General features: G+C 36.8%; 1 protein-coding gene across 4 annotated transcripts in view; it reads right to left on the bottom strand.

Moving 5' to 3' along the window:
* The window catches only part of DLG2 (discs large MAGUK scaffold protein 2), a 2,332,068-nt gene that overhangs the window by 2,292,975 nt on the left and 11,722 nt on the right, over positions 1 to 27,371 (bottom strand). For all 4 annotated transcript variants that reach the window (XM_070783335.1, XM_070783336.1, XM_070783337.1 and 1 more), the window contains one exon: positions 20,214 to 20,345. In XM_070783335.1, the coding sequence (XP_070639436.1) occupies positions 20,214 to 20,345 (132 nt within the window). The remainder of the gene's footprint in view (positions 1 to 20,213; positions 20,346 to 27,371) is intronic.

The raw sequence follows: 27,371 nt of genomic DNA, 5'->3' as shown, positions 1-27,371 counted from the left end.
ACATGGGTGTCTAGTAAGCACCTCAAATTTCACATCTCCGAAATCTGACTCCTGATATTCCACCCCACCCACCTAATATGCTGCTTTCCTAGACATCCTCACCTCTGAAAATGGGGATGTCATTTCTCCAGATGCTCAGGCAACAACAAAAAAAGATTCCTCCTTAATATTCCAATTTTTCTCATTCCTGACACCAATCTATTACCAAATCTCACTAGGGCTACCTTCAAAATCTAGAATCTAACCACTTCTCACCACTCTTCCTGCTGCCACACCCTCATCTAAACCACAGTCATCTCTACCTGGAATATTAAAATGAACTCTGATTTCATCTTTTCCATATTCTTCCTTGCATCCTGTCAGTTCTCAATGTGCAAAATTAATCATTTTAAGTATAAGTCAGATCGTATCATCTCAAAACTCTCCAACAGATTCATCACTCATTCACAGTAAAAGTCAAAGTCTTTATAATGACCAACAACCTCCTCCACAATCTGTCCTCTTACCATAACCAAGCTCATTTCCTATCACTGTCTCTCAATCAAGAGTGACTGAGTCCATCACACAGGATCCCATTATTCCTGGGATAACCAATGCATATTCCTACCCCAAAGCCCTATGCACCTGCTCTTTCCCCTGCAGATAGACATATGGCGACTCAATCCCTCAACCCCTTCAAGTCTTTACTCAAATGTCCTCCCAAACAAGACTTATTAACTACTGTATTTAATACTAACCCTTCTCCTCTTCCATAAACACACACATCAGTAACATACGTCTACTGAGAACACGGCGTGTATGCATGCTCAGTTGCTCAGTCTCCAACTCTGTGACCCCATAGGCTGTAGCCCACTAGACTCATCTGTCCATGGAATTTTCCAGGCAAGAATACTGGCATGGGTTGCCGTTTACTTCTCCAGGCAATCTTCCCAACCAGGGATTAAACCCATGGTCTCCTTTGTCTCCTGGGTTAGCAGGTGGATTCTCTGCCACTGTGCCACCTAGGAAACCCCCCTCCTCCTCCATGGTACACTTCTATTACCTTTCCCTGACTATTTTTCTATATGTTATGTTTGTGTACTACTGATATTTTGCCACTTAACTATAAGTTCTGTGAGATCACGAATGCCTGTCTTGTTCACTGATACCATTTAGGCATCTACATCAGTGTTTGACACATATAGGTGCTCCATATATATTTGTTCATTTAACAAATACATTAATGAAAATCTTGGGAAAATACATCATAAAGAATAATAGTATCAGTAAATAATTTTTAACTGGTACTTTTACGTTTCTCAAAACAGGAAAGGAAAACAGTATCTGAAAGGTCATCTACCTTAAATACTAGAAACTAAGTCATATTATTAACAGAAATCCATGTTTTTATTCTGTTAAATATTCACAGTGAAGAAAATATCATAAATTTCTTTCATATTATCAGCAGTAACCTCAAAAAAGAGCAAGACATGTAAACAAGTAAAATTTGCATGTTTTAATAGGTCTAGAGATTTTATTTTTATTTTTAAACTTTACAATATTGTATTAGTTTTGCCAAATATCGAAATTAATTCGCCACAGGTATACATGTGTTCCCCATCCTGAACCCTCCTCCCTCCTCCCTCCCCATACCATCCCTCTGGGTTGTCCCAGTGCACCAGCCCCAAGCATCCAGTATCATGCATTGAACCTGGACTGGCAACTCGTTTCATACATGATATTATACATGTTTCAATGCCATTCTCCCAAATCTTCCCACCCTCTGCCTCTCACACAGAGTACATAAGACTGTTCTATACATCAGTGTCTCTTTTGCTGTCTCGTACACAGGGTTATCGTTACCATCTTTCTAAATTCCATATATATGCGTTAGTATACTGTATTGGTGTTTTTCCTTCTGGCTTACTTCACTCTGTATAATAGGCTCCAGTTTCACCCACTTCATTAGAACTGATTCAAATGTATTCTTTTTAATGGCTGAGTAATACTCCATTGTGTATATGTACCACTGCTTTCTTATCCATTCATCTGTTGATGGACATCTAGGTTGTTTCCATGTCCTGGCTATTATAAACAGTGCTGTGATGAACATTGGGGTACACGTCTCTTTCAGTTCTGGTTTCCTCAGTGTGTATGCCCAGCAGTGGGATTGCTGGGTCGTAAGGCAGTTCTATTTCCAGTTTTTTAAGGAATCTCCACACTGTTCTCCATAGTGGCTGTACTAGTTTGCATTCCCACCAACGGTGTAAGAGGGTTCCCTTTTCTCCACACCCTCTCCAGCATTTATTGCTTGTAGACTTTTGGATCGCAGCCATTCTGACTAGCATGAAATGGTACCTCATAGTGGTTTTGATTTGCATTTCTCTGATAATGAGTGATGCTGAGCATCTTTTCATGTGTTTGTTAGCCATCTGTATGTCTTCTTTGGAGAAATGTCTATTTAGTTCTTTGGCCCATTTTTTGATTGGGTCATTTATTTTTCTGGAGTTGAGCTGTAGGAGTTGCTTGTATATTTTTGAGATCAGTTGTTTGTCAGTTGCTTCATTTGCTATTATTTTCTCCCATTCTGAAGGCTGCCTTTTCACCTTGCTAATAGTTTGCTTTGATGTGTAAGTAAGCTTTTAAGGTTAATTAGGTCCCATTTGTTTATTTTTGCTTTTATTTCCAATATTCTGGGAGGTGGGTCATAGAGGATCCCGCTGTGATGTATGTCAGAGAGTGTTTTGCCTATGTTCTCCTCTAGGAGTTTTATCGTTTCTGGTCTTATGTTTAGATCTTTAATCCATTTTGAGTTTATTTTTGTGTATGATGTTAGAAAGTGTTCTAGTTTCATTCTTTTACAAGTGGTTGACCAGTTTTCCCAGCATCACTTGTTAAAGAGATTATCTTTAATCCATTGTATATTCTTGCCTCCTTTGTCAAAGATAAGGTGTCCGTATGTGCGTGGATTTATCTCTGGGCTTTCTATTTTGTTCCATTGATCTATATTTCTGTCTTTGTGCCAGTACCATACTGTCTTGATAACTGTGGCTTTGTAGTAGAGACTGAAGTCAGGTAGGTTGAGTACTCCGGTTCCATTCTTCTTTCTCAAGATCGCTTTGGCTATTCGAGGTTTCTTGTATTTCCATACAAATTGTGAAATTATTTGTTCTAGCGCTGTGAAGAATACTGTTGGTAGCTTGATAGGGATTGCATTGAATCTATAAATTGCTTTGGGTAGTATACTCATTTTCACTATATTGATTCTTCCAATCCATGAACACAGTATATTTCTCCATCTATTAGTGTCCTCTTTGATTTCTTTCACCAGTGTTTTATAGTTTTCTTTATATAGATCTTTAGTATCTTTAGGTAGATATATTCCTAAGTATTTTATTCTTTCCGTTGCAATGGTGAATGGAATTGTTTCCTTAATTTCTCTTTCAGTTTTCTCATTATTAGTGTATAGGAATGCAAGGGATTTCTATGTGTTGATTTTATATCCTGCAACTTTACTATAGTCACTGATTAGTTCTAGTAATTTTCTGGTGGAGTCTTTAGGGTTTTCTATGTAGAGGATCATGTCATCTGCAAATAGTGAGAGTTTTACTTCTTCTTTTCCAATTTGGATTCCTTTTATTTCTTTTTCTGCTCTGATTGCTGTGGCCAAAACTTCCAAAACTATGTTGAATAGTAATGGTCAAAGTGGGCACCCTTGTCTTGTTCCTGACTTTAGAGGAAATGCTTTCAATTTTTCCCCATTGAGGATAATGTTTGCTGTGGGTTTGTCATATATAGCTTTTATTATGTTGAGGTATGTTCCTTCTATTCCTGCTTTCTGGAGAGTTTTTATCATAAATGGATGTTGAATTTTGTCAAAGGCTTTCTCTGCATCTATTGAGATAATCATATGGTTTTTAGTTTTCAATTTGTTAATGTGGTGTATTTCATTGATTGATTTGCAGATATTGAAGAATCCTTGCATCCCTGGGATAAAGCCCACTTGGTCATGGTGTATGATCTTTTTAATGTGTTGTTGGATTCTGATTGCTAGAATTTTGTTAAGGATTTTTGCATCTATGTTCATCAGTGATATTGGCCTGTAGTTTTCTTTTTTTGTGGGATCTTTGTCAGGTTTTGGTATTAGGGTGATGGTGGCCTCATAGAATGAGTTTGGAAGTTTACCTTCCTCTGCAATTTTCTGGAAGAGTTTGAGCAGGATAGGTGTTAGCTCTTCTCTAAATTTTTGGCAGAATTCAGCTGTGAAGCTGTCTGGACTGGGGCTTTTGTTTACTGAAAGATTTTTGATTACAGTTTCAATTTCCGTGCTTGTGATGGGTCTGTTAAGATTTTCGATTTCTTCCTGGTCGAGTTTTGGAAAGTTGTACTTTTCTAAGAATTTGTCCACTTCTTCCACGTTGTCCATTTTATTGGCACATAATTGTTGATAGTAGTCTCTTATGATCCTTTGTATTTCTGTGTTGTCTGTTGTGATCTCTCCATTTTCATTTCTAATTTTATTGATTTGGTTTTTCTCCCTTTGTTTCTTGATGAGTCTGGCTAATGGTCTGTCAATTTTATTTATCCTTTCAAAGAACCAGCTTTTGGCTTTGTTGATTTTTGCTATGGTCTCTTTTGTTTCTTTTGCATTTATTTCTGCTCTAATTTTTAAGATTTCTTTCCTTCTACTAACCCTGGGGTTCTTCATTTCTTCCTTTTCTAGTTGCTTTAGGTGTAGAGTTAGGTTATTTATTTGACTTTTTTCTTGTTTCTTGAGGTATGCCTGTATTGCTATGAACTTTCCCCTTAGGACTGCTTTTACAGTGTCCCACAGGTTTTGGGTTGTTGTGTTTTCATTTTCATTCGTTTCTATGCAAATTTTGATTTCTTTTTTGATTTCTTCTGTGATTTGTTGGTTATTCAGCAGCGTGTTGTTCAGCCTCCATATGTTGGAATTTTTAATAGTTTTTCTCCTGTAATTGAGATCTAATCTTACTGCATTGTGGTCAGAAAAGATGCTTGGAATGATTTCTGTTTTCTTGAATTTACCAAGGCTAGCTTTATGGCCCAGGATGTGATCTATCCTGGAGAAGGTTCCATGTGCGCTTGAGAAAAAGGTGAAATTCATTGTTTTGGGATGAAATGTCCTATAGATATCAATTAGGTCTAACTGGTCTATTGTATCGTTTGAAGTTTGTGTTTCCTCGTTAATTTTCTGTTTAGTTGATCAGGTCTAGAGATTTTAAATGATGCTGTTTTGATCACTGCACACCAGCAAACTCCAAGTGATTGCCTGACACCACAGTAGCATAATTAACCTAATGTACTTTTCTGACCTCTTAAATCACATTCTTTGATGCCCTGAGCTCTTGGCACAAAAAACCCTGAAAACAAATGCAAAATCCCAACTGTATTAACTATAAAATATCGCAAATGCAAAAGGCTCTTTTAAATGAATATCTTTCTCCACACAGTACTTTTCACTTAAGAATCTAACGATTTTGACTTTAAACAAAAAGCAAAAATAAAGAAAAAGTTAATGCAGTTATCTTGCCAAAATTTGAAAGCTGACCATCAACAGTAAATTAGCTTTTCCTTCACGCACCACATTATACTAGCTTTTATTATACTCCATAAACTTGAGTAAGCATTGGGATCAGAGGAGTGAACGAGATAACCAAATCCCTGGCCTCAAAGAGATTACATTATAGTTGGGAGGCAAAGATCAGAAGTAAGTAGCACAAATAAATATATGTTGGTAAGTACAATAAAGAAAAATTCACTAAAGTAATTTTTAAAAAAAGCAATGGGAGGAGAGTGGCTATTTTAGAGCAGGGGTTTGGGAAAGGCCAATTGGACAGCACTTGAACAAGTGAGAAAGTGAGCAGACATTTGCAGGCAGAGGAAATAGCAAGTGCAAATGCCCTAAAGCAGAAAGCTTATTCAAGGAAAAGTTCAAGGCCAACATGATTGGAGGGGAGCAGGCAACATTGAGAATGTTAATAGAAGAGGTGAAAGAGGTAGACAGGACTCAAATTATATAAGGCCTTCCAGTCATGATAAGGAGTTTAAATTTTGCTTTGAGAGTGACAGAAAACCAATGGAGGGTGTTTAAGTAGTGAGATAAATGATCTTTTGTTTCAAAAGGTCACTGTGGATGCTATGCAGAGAACAGACTGGGCCGAGAATGAAAGCAAAGAGATGTCAGTCAGGAAACTACTGCCGTAGACTAAAGAGACTAAGGTGGCTAAGACCACAATGGGATACTGGAGATGGTAGGAATTGGTAGGATTCTAGACTTAATTTGAAAATTTGGCAAAAAAACTTGTAGATGGACTATATTAGAATGTGAAAAAAGAGAAAAAGCCATGATGACTCCTAGGTTTCTGGGAAAACAACGATGACATTTACTGAGATGGAGACGATGAGGAGAATGTAGTATATATGTATACATGTGTATAACTAAGTCACTTTGCTGTACAGCCAAAATTAACATTATGTTGTAAATCAACTCCAATAAAAAATAATTTAAAAATAAAAAACAAAGTTTGAACAATACAATCAACCATAAAAATACTATTTATCTTCACAACAACCCTATGAGGTGGGTACTTCTGCTACCATCCTTATTTTAGAGACAGGGGAATTGAGGCACAGAGCAGTTATCAAATCTGCTCAGAGTCACACAAATAGTAAGTGGCAGAGGAGCCAGGATATGAATCCAGGTCATCTGGCTTAACCCTTACTCCAAAATGTTCCTTTTAAGAGGAGACATGTGTATGCTAATAAGAGTAAATGAATAGAAAGGTAAGTATTAATTGCAAAAAGAGGAGGAATAATTACAATAGCATATTCTTTGATTCTTGTCTAGATTTGAAAATCTAGACATAACATGGCATGAAGCTTCTCTGTTTGCCCTTCTAGGTCATCCTTCTTCCCCTATTAACCCCGCACTGTGTCCTGGGAAGCTGACCTTAACAGACTCTGTTACCCAGCTCCCTTGTCCTCGGGCTTTCTATTGGGGTCCACTAATAGTAACCAGCAGATGACTAGGGAAAGGAGGAAAAAGGGGTTGGGATGTTCATTTGTCCAGCTCTCTCCTTGCTGGGTGGTGGTTTGGCAATGGCTATCTTCTTCCTAAAGCCATAGCTCCTCTCAAGCATCCCTTCTAATAATTATAGTTCTATCTGTGTTATATTAATAGTTCACACGCTTTCCCTGTTCCTTCAAGATTCCCACTGTTCCTAGTCCCCACGTGCTTCCATTCCTGGTTGATTCCCGTAATTCCTCCCATCTCTTTGTAAACAAATTTGAAATTAAACTCTGTTTAAGAAGGCTTTCTGTTACCTTCCAGGACACTAATACTCTATCCAAGAAGAGGATTTAGTCTTAGATAAAAGGAGAGACAGTCTATCCACATTAACAAAAAGCTAAACACATAGATACAGATATAGGCAGATCAAATACTGAAAAGAGGAGGAAGCTCTCTGATTGTTTTTATTGTCTCAATAAAGTAAGAAGAAAGATCAGCAGCTAAAGTTTAAGAAGGTTCAGTGTACTACATTTGAAGAGGAAGAAAAGATATGAAATGTTCTCCCTGGGAACAAGAAAGTGAACTGTCCAAAGAACCACAGTAGGCTTTTTGGTCATAATTTAAAGTGGAACCAGCTAAAAAGGTTGTATGTATTTCTCCAGCTACAGTTAGTTGGAATGGAGCAGACATGGAATAGACAGAAGTAAGTTTAATGAGACGTTGATTTTTGCCAGCAGATGGACAGACAACAAAGAAATTGAAGATGTATATAAAATGATTAATTACAGCAATGAATCATGTTATTTTAAGCTGGACCTGAAGACTTATGGTTGCTAACAGATCATGAAAATAAAACTGTGGAGTCATTGATTTAGTAGTGCTTATGGGATCAAAACTAAGATCATGGCATGTGGTCCCATCACCTCATGGCAAATAGATGGGGAAAAAGTGGAAACAATGGCTGACTTTATTTTTGTGGGCTCCAAAATCAGTGTAGATGGTGATTGCAGCCATGAAATTAAAAGACGCTTACTCCTTGGAAGGAATATTATGACCAACCTGCTGCTCCTAACTCACTTCAGTCGTATCTGACTCTGTGTGACCCCATACAGGGCAGCCCACCAGGCTCTCCTGTCCCTGGGCTTCTCCAGGCAAGTACACTGGAGTGGGTTGCCATTTCCTTCTCCAATGCATGAAAGTGAAAAGTGAAAGGGAAGTCGCTCAGTCATGCCCAACTCTTTGCGACCCCATGGACTGCAGCCTACCAGGCTCCTCTGTCCATGGGATTTTCCAGGCAAGAGTACTGGAGTGGGGTGTCATCGCCTTCTCCATGACCAACCTGACAGCATATTAAAAAGCAGAGACATTACTTTGCCAACAAAGGTCCAGCTAGTCAAGGCTATGGTTTTTCCAGTGGTCATGTATGAATGTGCGAGTTGGACTATAAAGAAAGCTGAGTGCCAAAGAATTGATGCTTTTGAACTGTGGTGTTGGAGAAGACTCTTGAGAGTCCCTTGGACTGCAAGGAGATTCAACCAATCCATTCTAAAGGAGATCAGTCCTGGGTGTTCATTGGAAGGACTGATGCTGAAGCTGAAATTCCAATACTTTGGCCACCTCATGCGAAGAGCTGACTCATTGGAAAAGACCCTGATGCTGGGAGGGATTGGGGGCAGGAGGAAAAGGGGACAGAGAATGAGATAGCTGGATGGCATCACCGACTCGAGTTTGAGTGAACTCTGGGAGTTGGTGATGGACAGGGAGGCCTGGCGTGCTGCAGTTCATGGGGTCGCAAAGAGTTGGACATGACTAAGTGACTGAACTGAACTGAACTGATGGAATCAAAGAACAGTTTGTATGGGAGATACATAAATGAACTGTATCAATAAAAGGTGATTAGTGATGGTCACAGAATGTTTACAACCTGACATTTTTTAGAAAAATGTGGTTATTAATTATATTAAGATGTACAGAGTAAAATTTAACAATGGGTGGTCGAGATACAGTGAAGGAAGAGATTACTACTAGAGCAGAGATCAAGAATCTGATGCGAGGAACTGGACTATCCAAAAACAAAGGCAAAATAATGACAATCATTCAAATTTGAAAGTATGAAATTATTACGTAGAAAACTGCTGTCCATGTTCCTATATACGTCATTCAATATGCAGAGTCATATTCCTCTTCATAATCATACATGTTTATAAAGAAAGTCATTGCATTCGTCCAGCTCTTCCAAGTTACAATTATAAACACTCAAACTCAGGAAATGGAAGTATCCTGTACCAAAGTTTGTTTAGTACCTGCAGAGAGCCCTACTAAATATATTAAATTTTCTATATCTCCAGGGCTTCCATTTCTAGAAAACATATAGTTAAGAAAATTAAATTTGTATAAGGAAGAAAGCAAGAAAAAAGTGAACATATATTCAGAAAAATTACTAACTGGAGTCCTGCACCTTAAATAAACAGGTTTTGCTGACGATATTAAGTACCCCAATTAATGAAATCTAAGTCACATTCGACTGAGTGACTGAAGTCACATTTATATATGTATATAATTACTGTCCTATTTTGATCAGTTGAAGAGCTCTTAAACCCGTCTTCAAAAAACTCCTGCAGCAACTATGTCTAAAGAACAAGGTTTATTTTTGAATAGTTTATTTTCAAATGGTTTATTTTTAAAACCAAACATGTTTCTGAATGCATTATTTAATATTCAGTATAATTTGTTTCTGTCAATTTAAAAATGCTTTAAATTTTTAAGGGATTCATGATTAACTAGATTTGTAAGAACTGGCATGCCCACTTGAGTTTGGTGGTTCTAGGTACATTTGATGACTCAATATGCATGTATATGGTCCTGCAAAGAAAACTCTAATCTTACAGTTTTATGAAAATTTACTGTTTTGACAGCAAACTGGAAACTGAATATAAGGTAAAACTTACAGTCTCTGAAACTAGGAACCAGGAAAATTTATGCTTTGTGGTATCTGTAGGTTAGTACTGCAATGTTTGGAATTCCTAATATTGTCTAAGAAGTTCTGTAGTTTCCGAGCAAGAAATAAGGTGGAGAAGAAATGTTTTCTTAAGCAACTCTTAGGAAAGACTCATGTAAACAAAGGTAGACCAATGTTCCTCACTCTCCACCACTTCCATCTTTTGCCAGGGACCAGAGCTAACAGGATGAAGGCAAAGGCTTCTCTCTTTTTGCCTTTTTATACAAAGGCAGAAGGAGAAGAGGGTGACAGAGAATGAGATGGTCGGATGGCATCATCAGTTCAATGGACATGAACTTAGGCAAATTCTGGGAGATGGTGAGGGGCAGGGAGGCCTGGCATGCTGCAATCCATGGGGTCCCAAAGAGTTGGACACAACTTGGCGACTAAAAAACAACAAAAAGATTTCCCTATGAGATGTGCATGCATGCTAAGTCACTTCAGTTGAGTCTGACTCTGGGTGACCCTATGGACTGAAACCCACCAGGCTCCTCTATTCATGAGCTTCTCCAGACAAGAGTACTGGAGTGGATTGCTATGCCCTCCTCAGGGGATCTTCCTAACACAGGGACTGAACCCTCATCTCTTATGTCCCTTGCATTGGCAGACAGGTTCTTTTACCACTAATGCCTCCTGGGAAGCCCCTTTCCCTATAAGATACTTGTGATTTTTTTTTCCATTGTTCCTACTTGTGGTTAATATTTTTCAACATTCAATACCAAACTAGAAAGTAGTATGAAGTAAGAACCAACACTGAGATCTATGGGTTAGTATTGCAGGATCACAGGCGCAAATTCTACCACACCATGGTATAAGTGGCATGGCGGCAAACAAAATATATAGCTCTTCACTGTGTCTATGTTTTATTCAACTGCTTCAGAAGCCTTCAGTCACCAGCTAAATGGGAAAAGTGGCCACTCAATCCAGTTTAAAGTGTAGTCTGGCTCAATAATTTAAAGTCTCATATAAAACTGTTCATTCATATAGCCTACCCTCCTCCTGCTTCTCCTAAAATAATGCCTAGAAGTGAAAGTGGAGAGTGAAAAAGTTGGCTTAAAGCTCAACATTCAGAAAACGAAGATCATGGCATCCGGTCCCATCACTTCATGGGAAATAGATGGGGAAACAGTGGAAACAGTGTCAGACTTTATTTTGGGGGGCTCCAAAATCACTACAGATGGAGACTGCAGCCATGAAATTAAAAGACGCTTACTCCTTGGAAGGAAAGTTATGACCAACCTAGATAGCATATTCAAAAGCAGAGACATTACTTTGCCAACAAAGGTCCATCTAGTCAAGGCTATGGTTTTTCCTGTGGTCATGTATGGATGTGAGAGTTGGACTGTGAAGAAGGCTGAGCACCAAAGAATTGATGTTTTTGAACTGTGGTGTTGGAGAAGACTCTTGAGAGTCCCTTGGACTGCAAGGAGATCCAACCAGTCCATTCTGAAGGAGATCAGCCCTGGGATTTCTTTGGAAGGAATGATGCTAAAGCTGAAGTTCCAGTACTTTGGCCACCTCATGCGAAGAGTTGACTCATTGGAGAAGACTCTGATGCTGGGAGGGATTGGGGGCAGGAGGAGAAGGGGACGACAGAGGATGAGATGGCTGGATGGCATCACTGACTGGATGGATGTGAGTCTCAGTGAACTCTGGGAGTTGGTGATGGACAGGGAGGCCTGGCGTGCTGCAATTCATGGGGTCGCAAAGAGTCGGACATGACTGAGCGACTGATCTGATCTGATATAAGCATAGACAGTTCTGGGGGGAGACAGCCGTTTTCTCTGCCATCATAGTCATGGGGTAGAAACAGGTTGGGTTCACTGGATCAACACACTGTCATTCAGCTCCTCTGGTCCTTGAGCAATGTCCCTGTCCATTTGCTCATTGGGCATACTCCCAGCCTCTGATGCAGAAGTTTGCTTGCTGGTAACTGGGACCCATTCTTTTGGCTTAGGCAAAGTTCCAGGTGCTCTGCCTGGCTGACAACACCTGCCCTGGGCTCTACAGGCACTACGCTCCTTCCTGAACTCATGTTATAATTCCCAGTCATAGAGACACCAGCTGGACCTTTCCTGTGATGCTCACTTAGTGCTAGCAACTGCCTACATAAAGAAACAAAAACAAAAAAAAACTACTTATTGAAGATTTTCTCTCCTTTCAAATGAGTCTAACTTAAACAGGAATCTAACAGAGACCTAGGCATGCAGCCAACATTCATTCATTCAACAAATATTTATTTCATGGCTATTATGTTCTAGGCACCAAGCTAATATAAAAGATACAGCAATGATTATGACAAGCAGGATGGCTGCTCCTACAGAATTTACATTCTAGTGGAGAAAGCCACACAAAAACTACATAATAAAATTTCTCATAGTGATACATACAGTGACAAAAATAAGACAGGTAATGTGATAGATGTGACTTGGGGGTGGGACAGAGGTGAGAAGTGAGATTAAAAGGCATTTTCAAAGCACTGCAACCTAAACGATGAGATAAGCGAAGTTAGGCAAAGATCTAGATAGAAAGTGCTCCAAGCAAAAGGGAAGCATGTAAAGTGCTTTGGGGCAGCATTTGGAAGCAGAGAGAAGGCCATTTTGGCTGGAATATAGAGTAGGGAAGAGTGCTAAGAGATGAGAGGTAGGTAGAGGTGATAGGGAGCCTTATAGGTGAGAAGTTCAAATTTCATTCCAAGGATAACAGAAGACTACTGGAAGGTTTCCTTTAACAGATACTATCTAAACATTTTTAAACAAACACAATCCACAATAATATGAATTATATTAGTTGATGTAATTCCTTATTTTACTATTTGATCCAAATAACTATTTCAAAGTATTTATCACAGCTGTACTAATTTAATTGTCTGATTCCCTTAGTAGACCCTGAGTTTCATGTCAATAGGGTCTACATCTCTCTTCTTACTGACTACCCAGAGCCTGAGTGTCTCTTAAATAGGACATATTCAAGATAGATTCTGTCAAATGAATAAATTTAATGATGGACTAGTCCATGGCAGACACTGCTACACACTGAATTAGAACCAGTTCCTGTATGCAAGAAGCTCATAGTCTATTGAGGGAGGCCAACATGTAATCAATTAATAATAATACAACAGAGTAACTGCTACACCAGAAATACTAACAAATACTATAGGGACGTAAGAGAGAAAATAACTAATTTTGCTTAGTGGCAGGGAAAACATTAAGGAAGTTTTTAACTAAGAACAAATATTCATTTTCTTGGGATAAATATTTATACTAAGAAAGAATTCTATATCATGTTCTATTAATTTTATTAGTTCCACAATTCAAGAGAACATATACTCTATTGACAAAATTATTTAATATACTACTACCATGATATTTCTAAACATCTTGAAAAGGCTTATTTCTAAAACAACCTTTTAGAATCTTCTCTGTATTTTTGTTATTATGCATACCAACTCCCTATATATGAAAGTTAAATTCAAAGCTAAAATATTCATAATATTACTAGCTCTGGGAAAATCTAGATAGGGTAGCCTATTGTGTTCTGCTTTTTCACCAGATTCCATATATCAGTGATAGTGATCACCACCAAATTTTCATTTATTATGTACCTTATCAGAAATTACCAGATGCTTTCAAGCTCCCAACAAACTTTTGGGGTTTCATTACCATACTGTGTATAGAAGTCAAATATGCTATCAAAAGAAATTAATTTGGGGCTATTTCTATTACAGCACAAATAAAAACATTCTTCATTTGAAAACAATCAGCCTTATCAGCATCCATAGTACATAAATTTAGTTAAATGGTGCCATCTGGTGACATAAATCCTGCAACAAATATAAAAGGTCCAGAGACAAACTTCTTGGTGGCAATCCAACTGAAAGTGTCAAAATTAACTTTAGAAATATTTGATCCTGCTTGACATAAAGCACACAACTAATCACACTCAGTATATAGCAGTTTAACAAAGGGAATTATAAGAACTGTTCGGGCCCCATTTTCTGCTTACCACTCTTGTTTCTCACGTGTATCTTCAAACTTAAACAAGTCTCCAGAAAAGATTTAAGTCTAATACGATCCTTTAGCCAGCTCTGAGAGAACATTTTTAAAGTATAAATATCAAGAATATCTTGAACGTTGTTTAAGTCACATCTATTTCCTCACTCTCCTTCTGATTTCTATGAATCTGTTTGTTATCACCTCAAATGCCACTTCCCTAAGATAGCTCACCCTGATTCCACTGCTAAAGTTAAGCTTCTCACCCACAACATTCTCTACTTCACCACTGTAGCATTTTCGCAATGGTAAATATAAACTATTCATGCAATTTAATTTAATGCTTTTCTCTACAGTTTTATATCTGGCACAGTGTTCAGTGTTTGAATGAACAAATGGATACATGGATAATTAGATAAATGGATGAGGAAAAAATGTCCTTTTCTATCCTCTTCTTACCCAAATCCTGTCACTGACAAGATCCAGCTCAAGTTTACATCTTGTAAAAACAAATCTTCCCCAGTAACACCAATCTACAATGAATCCATGCTTCTTTGGACTCCTACAGCACTTTGGTCTAAGCTCCAGAGTTTAAGCCTCGGTTATATTCTACATAATACTTGTTAGTATATATGTGAATATTACCTTCCTAACTGATCCTAACATCCTCAAGGGTAGGAATTTGGTTTTTAATAATATCCACCTGCACATGTCCATGTAAGGAGGTAAATACCTCATAAATAACTTATTAATTATTATTACTAAATTGTAATAACTGAAATACCTGCATTCTTTCTACTGAAATGGGTATTGTAAACAAATTAACAAGAACAGAGTAGATCTCAGTATTTAAGAACCTAACATTCACCTTCCTTGCAGTCCAAGGAACTCTCAACAGTCTTCTCCAACACCATAGTTCAAAGCATCAATTCTTCAGTGCTCAGCTTTCTTTATAGTCCAACTCTCACATCCATACATGACTACTGGAAAAACCACAGCTTTGACTAGACAGACCTTTGTTGGCAAAGTAATGTCCCTGCTTTTTAATATGCTGTCTAGAAGCTGAAGCTCCAATACTTTGGCCACCTGATGCAATGAACTGACTCATTTGAAAAAATCCTGATACTGGGAAAGATTGAAGGTGGGAGGAGAAGGGGACGACAGAGGATGAGATGGTTGGATGGCATCACCAACTGGATGGACATGAGTTTGAGTAAGCTCCGGGAGTTGGTGATAGACACGGAAGCCTGGCATGCTGCAGTCCATGGGGTCGCAGAGTCAGACACAATTGAGCAACTGAACTGAACTGAGCTTCGCATGTGCCAACAACGGCATCTCAGTGTAGCTTATTTGTTCTCTATTCACAGTTCCATAGGTAGAAACTACCATGAAGTATCCACAGGGAAAAAATCCACTTCAATGTTTCAGATACACTATTGTATATCCCAGAATGATAATATAATGGCTCATTATATTTGACACAGATCAAACTAAATTTTTATAAAACTCAAGAATGAAGAAATGCCACCATCATATTTTCCCAAATTTATTAATGCTGTTCACATACTATATTTCTTTCCCTGAGTGGCCAAATTTCTAACTATTTAGAACACAAGTTCTCAAACTTTAGCATGCCTCAGAATAGCCTGGAAGGCTTATTGCAACAATATTTGCTGCACCCTGCTTTCAGAGTTTGTAATTCGGTAAGTCTGGAGTGAGGCCTAAGAATTTGCAATGCTGACCAAATTCCCAAGTGAAGCTGATGCTGCTGATCCAAGAACCACACTCTGAGAACCTCTGCTTTGGAGGATTAGAGTCAAGTTGTTCCAAATTTATATAACCATTTCACTATAATCTACAAAAAATTATTTCAGTTTCTTATGATCAGGTGGCAAAAATTATTACAAAAACAAATTAAGACCAGAATAACTATGATGTTTGTAAATAGATATTACTTTGAAATAAATAACAAACCAAAAAGTTTGTTAGGATTTTCCATAAGCTGTTACAGGAAAACACAATTTTTTTGGCCAACCCAACATGTTAGAATTACTACAGTGAGAAAAAATGCAATTTTTTTTACTCAAACTAAAATCTGATAAAACTCTAATACAGATCAATTTTATAATACTAATCACTATTATATTTAAATGACTCACTAATCACATACCTAATATCTCTTTTCTCCACTTGATTTCTCTCACCCATAAGGGCAAGCACTATTCTCTCCTCTACAGTTTATTGACGTGATGAACACAAGTTTGAGTAGGCTCCAGGAGTTGGTAATGGACAGGGAAGCCTTCAATCCATGGGGTCGCAGAGTCAGACACTACTGAGCAACTGAACAGATAGTTTAGTGTTATATCCCTATTGTCAAGCATAATGTGTAACACATAACAGGTATTTTTTAAGTAATTGTTGAATACATAAAATGTATTGATGACATATTATTATTAAAGCCCACAAACTGAGGGTACAAATGTTACATAGATATAACCTCAACTCTCAAGCTATTACATTCTATTGAGGGAGTAGTAATATACTCAATTTGTCATAAGGCAACATAACAAGTGCTTTATAGTAATATGAACAAAGTGCTATGAGACATAACGAAAGGGCTGGTTAAAGCTGCTAACAGGTAAGGACATGGTAGAAGGCTTCAATAGGTAGGGACAGGTAGAAGGAGATGATAAATCCCAATATGTAAGTATATCTACTGTGTCACCTCTATTGCTAATAATTCCATATGGTCTATACTTATGTTTATGAAAATAAAAAATATTTTACTCTAACACAAAATCTGACATTCAGCCACCATAAAGCAAGATAAGTTCTTTTCTAAGATGTTGCTATGCTACCAGCAGAGTTTTTAGGAAACAATCACTACTACCCATTCTCTTCTAAGGCTTCCCCCCAGGTTCCCCCTCAAACACTGAAGTGAAGTAAGAGAAAACAAAATTAGATTAAACAATGCTAACAAGATTTTAGAAGGGGTTGAAAGGTACTAAATATACATACATGTTCTGTCCGTACTGGTACATAAAAGTAATAAATAAATAAGGCAATTTTCAATAAGGTATCAAAGCAAAGAAATTTCATGGTACATAATTCAAAAATGAACTAACCGATTACATGATTTAAATGGTCTTTACAGATAATTATGGTGCTAACACAGATCGTTAAATTTTCAAAGTAGATCTGGCAGATACGTACAAAAAGGAAAACATTCCATCTTGCTCCTAAAAAAAGGATAAATAATCTAATACAGTCCCTTGAAAATCTGACTGCTTTAGCTGTGCTAAATGAAGAGACTTAAGTTGTAAAATATCGTGGAATTCACTTATATTCAAATTCTGAAAAGTGCTAATAGTGCAATCATCATAAAGCCATCCACTGGAGAAAACATTTTCCTTAGTATTTCCACAAGATGTCACCCTAAGCCTAACATCGAAGTGTGCAGCTTTGCTATTTTAGGCATTTTTCTTTTTGTGTATTAATGAACATTAATTACTAACTTTTTAAAAATTAAGGTCTTTGTGTTTATACTTTCAGTTATTCGTAAATGGAAAATCAAAACAGAATACAGGGCCTAAAGAAGCAAGAAAGAAGAAAGTTAATCAAACAGTTTATCATTCACACTGTTCATCACAAGAGAAATTTTCTTTTACTTTATTTTGAAAATGTTCCATAATTAGCATATATTATGCTTATAATCAGGCTTCCCTAGTGGCTCAGGCAGTAAAAAATCCACCTGCAATGCGGGAAACCTGGATTCAGTTCCTGGGTTGGAAAGATCCCCTGGAGGAGGGCATGGCAACCCACTCCAGAGTTCTTGCCTGGAGAATTCCCACAGACAGAAGAGCCTGGCAGGCTACAGTCCCTGGGGTCGCAAAGCCTCGGACACGACTAAGTGACTAAGCACAGCATACTTATAATCAGATAAAGTTATACCTTAAAAATAAAAAAACAATACCTTTGCTATCACTCCCCATCCTATTATCACAGAACCCATTTATAAAATGCTTTTATACACTATAATAATGATCAAAGCTATGGAGACAGAATTCTGTGCTCAAAGATTATACCATCTAAGATAGACTAGTGTTTGCATTTTCTTTTTTCACAAAAGAAGGATATTATTTATTTTCAAAGTGATGCTTTTCATTTACTGAGACAAGGCCTGGTTTCCGAGTCACCTGTAAATGATACAGCACATTCTGCAATAACAGTGTTTTACCCTACTATACACTTGTATTGGATTTTCTGCACTATGAGTGCCTCCTATTTTCTTCAGTTGAGATTCATGCAAGGCATTATTTCAACATACTACCTGATTATCAGAATAATGGGCTAAAGCCACTATTTTCCATTATGTGCAGCAAAAAAGAAGGGGAAGGGAGGTTGGTTGAAACAGAAAGCAAAATACCCAGTAAAAATAATCCCCTGTTTATCAATGGTTCCCTACTTATCCTTTTATAAAGATACAATCCCCTTCAGGATACACAGGGCTATGTAGTTTTTCCTTTCTGGGTCCTTAAAAAAAAAATGCACAGTGAGACCAATAAAATTCAATAGAAAATTATGTTGCATTGTATAGCATCGCTCCATTCTTTGCAGTCTGGTTTATTCCAAAATGACTTAAAAGACCAGCCAAAACAAATCTATCCATTCAAAGCTGGGCATCAGGATTACTTATGTAACAGCTTTTTACAGATTACTGTGACCTCTCATTTTATTAGAGAAATTCAACTACTCTATAGGCTTTCTGCCAAGTTATCTATCACTCACTTAAAACAATGGCAAAATACAACTCTTTGTCATTCGTCTTTTTATTCCTCATGTAATGATGCTGCACTGCCAAATGAATACATTATTCTGGTAGAATTATCTAAAGCATTCAACAATATTCTTCCTAAATAAAGTTCTTAAAAACTCAATCAAAAGACATAGCTCAATCTTATCTAAGCACATCATACAAATCTATTTAGAAGTATGGCCATTCAGTTAATGGTCTTAATAAAACTATTAATTTTTTTTAATAAAACTATTAATTTTTAACTGAAAAATCTGTTGCTTAAAAAATGTTCTCTAAAATACTATTCTCTAATGACAGGGTTTATTTAAATTTCGTTAAGAGTCCATTTAGAGTTGTTTTTATTTAATACCAACTAAGATGATTATAGTTATGTGTGTCATTAATTCTTACTAGCCATAAAAGAATATTTCAAAGAAATTAATCCACAGACAAAATAATCCTATAGAGCTTTTACTATTTTTACTCAATAGATTGATTTTCAATTTTTCAAAAAGGAATGGTTTCTTAAATATAAACCATAGAGTTGTAGTTTTGTCAATAAGTATAAACATTTATTATAATAAAAGCACAAAATATTTTCAAGACTAATTCTCATAAATTCATGTTTTTATTTTTTATATCAGTAACCATCAAACCTGGAAATAGTAGTAATAATGTCTAGTAGATGCAATTATTTCTCTAAAATATACTGTTTAAATTTAGCAGAATCTATAATTGAGTCCTTTTTAAAACTGTTGGTCACTTTTGTTGGGGGGAGGTATTTGTATCTTTACTAGTTTAATTCTAAAAAAAGAATTTAAAATTATCTGCATAAATGCAAAAATGTATGTATAAAGATATACATAAATAAACCATAAATTCAAGAATAAACAGAAGGTTAAACATTATGTAGCTCAATTCATGAAAAACTGACAAAGTATTGAAATTTTCATCAATAAATTTTTCAGTGTGAATCATGAGATTTTTTGAGAGAAGCAAAAAGATGAAAAATAGTGTTTTAAGTTTTGTCTGAAGAAGGTAAGACTAGAACTATAATCCTAGCTGAATAGAATGTGACCCATCACTATTCATGTCAGGCAATTCCTTCTCTAGCACATTTTTCCTCAATTTTTGAAATAAACTACTCCAGCTTTCTCCTGTGTTTACTTGTCTTCCTATACAAAACATTCTTTCAATACTTTTATTTTTATTAACATATACTTATTTCCATCTTATAGCAGTTCTTTTTTAAGATAAGCTGAAATAAGAAAATGAAAAAAAATATTTTCTTCTACCTGATATCAAGAAAAATATTTCAGTTTCAAATTTGGTTAATATCAGGTTCTCTGACAACAATATTCAAACAATTAAGCCCAATTCTAATTGTGAAGATGATGAATAATTTTTAATACCTACCTAGCAAAGCTCGGAATAAGCTGCTCTTAAAGATACCCATCACCTTTTTAACAGCATTTTTCAACTGCTGCTCCTCTGGTTTCCTTAATTTTTTGCAGTATTCTTCCAGTAATGACAAAGCTCGGTCAGTATCTGAAAAACATGATTTTAAAATTCTATCTTATGATCTCAGAAAAACAGTAATCTAACATTAAACTATTGTCTAATGGTATTCCTAATTTCATAACACAGAATAATAACTAATCAGGAATTCCATAAACTACTTTTAAAATTGATAATTACAATGAACTCAATTTTAAGAACCCACTTTTATTTCTATTGTCTTCCAAAAGAATTTGCAACTATGAAACAAGGCAAAAGTCCATATGGAATGCCGACCAGTTGATATTCACACAGTAGATAAGACTCTGTCAGGAAAACTATCTTAAAATTTGTGACCTCCTACAACATAATGTCCAGATTCCTTAATGTAACTTTTGAGACCACCATCCCATAAGCTGTTTACAAGCTATATTTTCAGTCTTTATTTCCCACTATATATTATTTCACCCCCTTCACACATTTACACACAGTGCCAAAGCCACAGTGGATTACTCACTTTCACTCTCCACTCTGCCCCCCACACACACATACGTACACACACACACTTTCTATACCTGTGTAGTTTTCTTTGCTCCTCCTGCTCTCTGTATTGGAATATCCTCCCCCATAGCCCTCTCTCCTCCTTGAATTAGTATGCTACATTAGAAAGAGTTTATTGTTAGCTGGGTCTGGGTCTGAAACCTATTTGCTAGCTGTGTGGCCATCAATAAGTTACTTAACCTCTCTGAGCTTGTTTCCTTACAGGCAGCAGGATTAAATTACAAAATGCTTAGTACAATACCTAGCGCATAGAAAGTAATCAAGAAGTCAACTGAAAACTTATCTTCCCTTAATTTGGACCTAATTCAAATGTTCTCTGGAGAAGGAAATGGCAACCCACTCCAGTATTCCTGCCTGGAGGACTCCACAGACAGGGGACCCTGGTGGAATACATACAGTCCATGGAGTCACAAAGAGTCAGACACAACTGAACGACCAACACACACACACACACACACACAAATGCTCTCTATTTCATAAAACCATCTCTGACAGTTAAAAGTAATCACTGTCACTCTTCTTCCAAACCACTTTGCCTACACAAATACTACAGGCATTCTTAATACGCACTGTTATACTATGGCTTCTTGAACTGCTCACACGACAAAGTATTAGTTGCCCAGACAACAAAATATCCCTGAAAAAGTCACCAAAGTGGCAGTGTCTTTGTGTGTAGTAGGTGACAATTATTTTTGGAAGTGAGAAGACTCAATTTAGTTGTTCCAAAATTAAGTTCTGTTTGAAAAATGTCAAGTCACATATTTTTAACCAGTAATACTTATGAATGTACACTGAGAATATAAAATACAACACTTCCTCAGACCTGAAATGCATTATGAGAAAGGGCAAGAGTCATCTTAACAAACGAACAACTGCTTTCATCATCGATTTGTATTTTATAAAATTATGTTTCGAAAGCTTCTGAAGAAAGTGGCAACAAAGTTCAGACCATAATCTTAAATATTAAATTGATAATTTTCCTCTTTATATGATTTATATAATTTTATATTTGTTCTGTTTGAGGAGTTCCTGTCTGAGGAATAGCATACAAACTTTTCATAGAGAAGACACATTATGAAGTTTCTTATTCATATCATTTTGGATGAAAGCTGACTGGAATTATTGTTCAGTCACTCAGTTGTGTCCAACTCTTTGTGATCCCATGGACTGCAGCACGCCAGGCTTGGTTTTCCACAATTTCATCCTTTGCTCAGATTCTGTCATCAGTAAGAGTTTTACCTTCAGTCAGTGTCACTTCCTTCAAAAGTCTCTCTAGGAATTCCTGGTACTTCTCCACCTGACCAGAGCTCTTCTTTTGTTATTGTGTATTTTTTAATCGTACGAGGAATCTTCATCAAAACTTCCCTGCTTTGAGATTCATTCTTTTTCTCCCAGCTTTACTGAGGTCAGATTGACAAATAAAAATTGTATACAGTTAAGGTGTACAACAGAAAGTTTTGATATATGTATATATTGTGAAATGATTACCACAATCATTACCACAAAGACAACTGTCTTTGAATTTTAATAGCCTTTCCCCCTTCAAATCTACCACTTTCACAGACTAAATATCAATTATAACAATAATTCATATTTTCCTATTGAACGTTCCAATTCTCTACCCCTACAGCCATCCTCAGCTGATGATCATGTTTTCCATTTTGTGGAAAATCAGAAGAGAAATTACACAATCTCCTAATCTAATATCCACTAGGTCATCTGTAGCTGCTCCCCTATATTCTGTCTTCCTCGTTACTATGGATAAAATATTTGTAATGCCAACTCCTCTACTTAAGCACCTAAGCCTATTTTCTTTTGCCTACACTGCTTCATCATCAACTGTTTTCCTCTCCAATCCCTCCCTTTAGCATACAAATAAAACTGTAAGAGCAGTGATTTTTAAAAACCTTCCTTTACCCTTAATTCCTCTAACTAACTACTGTCCCCAGTTCTCTGTTCCCTTCCATAGCAAAACTCCTTGAAATGCTGTCTACACCTTCTTTGCTTTCATTGTTTCTTATTGTTGCTGTTGTTCAGTTGCTAAGTCGTGTCCGACTCTTTGCAACCCCATGGACTGCAGCACACCATGATAGCATTCCCATAATCACATCTACAGATATAAGTCACTAGGTAAAGGGACTTTAACTAATTCCTTCAACACATATTTATTGAATGACTACCCAGGGAAGACACTATCAAAAGCATCTAGATGGCCTCTAAACCAACAGAATTTATTATGTCTCTCATTTCTGTACAACAAAATACTGACACATAAAACAAAAAGGCAGAATACAATAAAAATGGTCAAATATGGTCAAGTCTGTCTTAGACAACTTAGGTTTATGCATGCCAGCATCTAATGATGGAATTGCGGTTGCCTTTTCAAGGTTCTTTTTGACATCAATGATCACCATCTGGTGTTAATTCTATTTCTGATTAAATTCTTGTTTCTGATTAACAAAAGCTTGAATGTGAAGATAATAGAAAACTACATAACTATACAAAGATGGTAAATAAAGAAAACAAAAGATAACAAGGATCTTGTTGTATAATTCAAAGATCCCTAACCAGATGTTTAATAAAGTGGAAAGTTGAGAATTACCCAAGTAAGTTGGGACTAATACCTTGACTGCTGTTCAAATTAAACCAGGTATAAGTGGAGATATTTTTTCACCTGAACTGCCAATACAATGATCTCAATTATCTTATTTTCTCTGTTAAAGGAGATCTGTATTCATATGACTCCAGAGTCTACTGAAAGGACAAAACTAAACTTGGAATACCTGAAGGCAGATACAGAAGGAAATAACAGGGAAATCATTTTTAAAAATAAAAATTTCAGATGAAATATACAATCCAAAGGATATAGTGAATGTTACATAATTGGAATCATAGGTAATCCCATGTCTGTTAATTAAGGTTCAACTCTTTTGTCTTTGGTTTAAGAACAGCATTGCCAAAAAGTTATAATTTGGGACAGGTGATTTAATTTGAAACAGTAATATTGCTAACATGAATTTTTAGATAAGAAAAAGATAACATAAAATTATTTGCCACAACTAAGAAGAATTATAGAACATGTGATGGTATTGTTCAGAAAACTAAGATCTAAGTATAATAAAGGAAATGGTAAACTAAACACACAAATCATTTCAAATCTTGAAATCCCTTTAAATACAATCTGACTGCAATGCAGGAGACCTGGGTTCGATTCCTGGGTTGGAAAGATTCCCTAGAGAAGGGAAAGGCTGCCCACTCCAGTATTCTGGCCTGGAGAATTCCACAGACTGTATAGTCCATGGGTTCGCAAAGAGCCAGACACAATTGAGCGTCTTTCACTTTCACAGTTTAGAAAGAACTTTCCCATGCATTATCTGATTCCCACCACTGAGAAGTTATATTGCCTCTTATACATGAAACTGGGGCTTCCCTGGTGGCTCAGATGGCAAAGAATCTGCCTGCCATGCAGGAGACCTAGGTTCGATCCCTGAGTCAGAAGATCCCCTGGAGAAGGGCATGGCAACCCACTCCAGTATTCTTGCCTGGAGAACTCCATGGACAGAGGAGCCTGGCGGGCTATAATCTCTGGGGTCGCAAAGATTCAGACATAACTGGAGGACTAATACACACGCAGGCAGAAAACTGAAGTTCGTAAGTGACTTGCCCAAGATGACAGAACTACTGAATAACAAACCTGGAGCATAATCCTAAAGCTTTCGATTCTGAGTGTTCTCTCCATAGTACCACCCTTAATCCTCCAGAAACAATTGAGCATATCTCTATGGGGGAAAAAAAAAAAAAAAACTTGACCAATCAGACATAATTTTATCACTAAATTTTAGAATCTAGGGTTATAAGTTGAATCTCTATTTTTACATGTGCTTATTAATATAAAATAATAGTTATAACATAAATTTAAATGGTCCTACCTTTAAAATCTAATAGAGCTACTAACTTCTTTCCTTCATTACTCAAATATTTATCTTATGATGCTCTAGACTTTGGTCGCTCAATACTAAAAAAGATAAATATTCTACCCTCTCAGGGATGTCTTCTGTCTGAAGGTAAAGATAATTAAGTAGAAAATTTAAACAAAGTAAAAGATTAAAATAGAGTGTGGTCATGCTATGATGAGGTACCAGGTGCCAAGAGAACAGAGAAGTAAACTGATACCATACAGATCACACTGGCCTTTTCCTGAAGAAGAATAAGAAGCCATGGAAAAATCTTTAATAAAGATGAGCACGACCATTTTTAAAGTTTTATAAAGATCATTTTAACTACAGTATGCTATCTATCAATTGAAACAAGAAAGAATGATGACAGTTTCCGCCCCCACGTCATCTGAAGTGAATATATGCAACATTGAACAGTTTTTGATCATTACTTATATACCATTATGACCAGCAAATTAGAAAAAAAAAAAAAAATTGTGGCCAAGCCATGCAGCATACAGGATTTTAGTTCCCTGACTAGGGACTGAACCTGTGTCCCATGCACTGAAAGCTTAGAGTCTTAACCACTGAACCACCAGGAAGTCCCTCAAATAAAAGAGTGTGTGTGTGTGTGTGTGTGTATGTATATATAGTCTTCTTTGGGGAACTATATATGCTTAATTCTGTTAACATTATCATTTTTGTTATTTTGTAAATTAAGGATTTGTTGTTGTTTTTGGTAGCTAGGTTATGTCCAACTCTTTGCAACCCCATGGACTATAGCCCCAGGCTCCTCTGTCCATGGAATTTCCCAGGCAAGAATACTGGGAGTGGGTTGCCATTTCTTTCTCCAAGGCAGCTTCCCAATCCATGGATAGAATTCGAGTCTCCTGCCTTGGCAGGCAGATTCTTTACCACTGAGCCACCAGGGAAGAGCCCCATATAAAGAATACTCATATGAAAATAATAAAATGATGAAGACTCATGTGAAAACACTAAAATGATGAATGCCAACATAAAAGTTATCCTGATACTAGGCCTTTAAAAAGATGCTTTAATATTAAAATATAAAGCCCAAGGTGATAAAAACAAAGGTATCATTTTATAACTAATAAAATTAGCTGTTGAGTAATGCTAAGTATTCTGCATAGATCACTTTATTTAATCTTCCCAAGTACCCCAAGAAATACACATTCCTCAAATGAGGAAACAAACTGAGAAATGAAGTAACTTCATTTCTTCCAAGGTGACACAACCAGTAAGTGCTGGAACCACGACGTAAACCATGGTCCATCTGGCACCAAAGCCCATACTTTTAAGTATTATGCCATACTGAAATTCAACTTACTGGGAAAGGATCACAGTATTTCTTTTTCCTGTAATTGTCCTTTTTTACGTAATTTTCTGTAATTATACTTTACTTCTCCCCCTTAAACTTTTTAAATATACTTCAACAAGCATCTGTTGATGAGACTCTCCACTACTGCCACAAAAAGGTAATAAACTAAAATGGTGAATTTATGTTGCCACCTTTCAGATAAGTCATTCTTTCAGCTTTTCTATAGAATTACTGAAGAGAAAATGAGAAAAGTATATGCTTAAAATGGTAACAAATAGAAAAGACAGCAAACTGCATCTTCAGCAGAATACTAAAAAATGTCTTGTTCCAGTTGTAACACACTAGGGGAAACAAAGATGAAAAAAAAAAAATAGAAAAAACTTGGAGTTTAAATTATGGGGAAAATGTATGGCCAGACTTAATGCAGATCAAAATACTGCAATCATTTTGTAAATATTGAATGGTTTAAATTAGTAACATTGAAAGAGAAGAAATAACTCATAAGAACATCATCCTAGTCTATCAAAAAGTAGAAAGCATATCGTGGCACTTCTTTGCTGTAACCAGATGTGTACCTGCCACATCTAGGCAGGCTTACTCCAGGAGGTGACAAGGAAGCTGGACTCAGACAACTGATGGAAAGAGATTCTGACTCTGAACACAGCTTTCCTCTTCCTTGTAACAAAAAGAAAAGGTATCCTGCTAAGCATTTGTCAGTCAGTTCAGTTGCTCAGTTGTGTCCAATTCTTTGCAATCCCATGAATCACAGCACGCCAGGCCTCCCTGTCCATCACCAACTCCTGGAGTTTACCCAAACTCACGCCCATCGAGTCAGTGATGCCATCCAGCCATCTCATCCTCTGTTGTCCCCTTCTCCTCCTGCCCCCAATCCCTCCCAGCATCAGGGTCTTTTCAAATAGGTCAGCTCTTTGCATCAGGTGGCCAAAGTATTGGAGTTTCAGCTTCAGCATCAGTCCTTCCAATGAACACCCAGGACTGATCTCCTTTAGGATGGACTGGTTGGATCTCCTTGCAGTCCAAGGGACTCTCAAGAGTCTTCTCCAACACCAGTTTAAAAGCATCAATTCTTCGGCACTCAGCTTTCTTCACAGTCCAATTCTCACATCCATAATGACCACTGGAAAAATCATAGTCTTGACTAGACAGATCCTTGTTAGCAAAGTAATGTCTCTGCTTCTGAATATGCTATCTAGGTTGGTCATAACTTTCCTTCCAAGGAGT

Source organism: Bos indicus, chromosome 29 (assembly GCF_029378745.1).
Source record: "Bos indicus isolate NIAB-ARS_2022 breed Sahiwal x Tharparkar chromosome 29, NIAB-ARS_B.indTharparkar_mat_pri_1.0, whole genome shotgun sequence".
NCBI lineage: Eukaryota > Metazoa > Chordata > Mammalia > Artiodactyla > Bovidae > Bos > Bos indicus.
The sequence above is the reverse complement of the archived record's forward strand: the minus strand, read 5'-3'. Positions and strand labels throughout refer to the sequence as shown.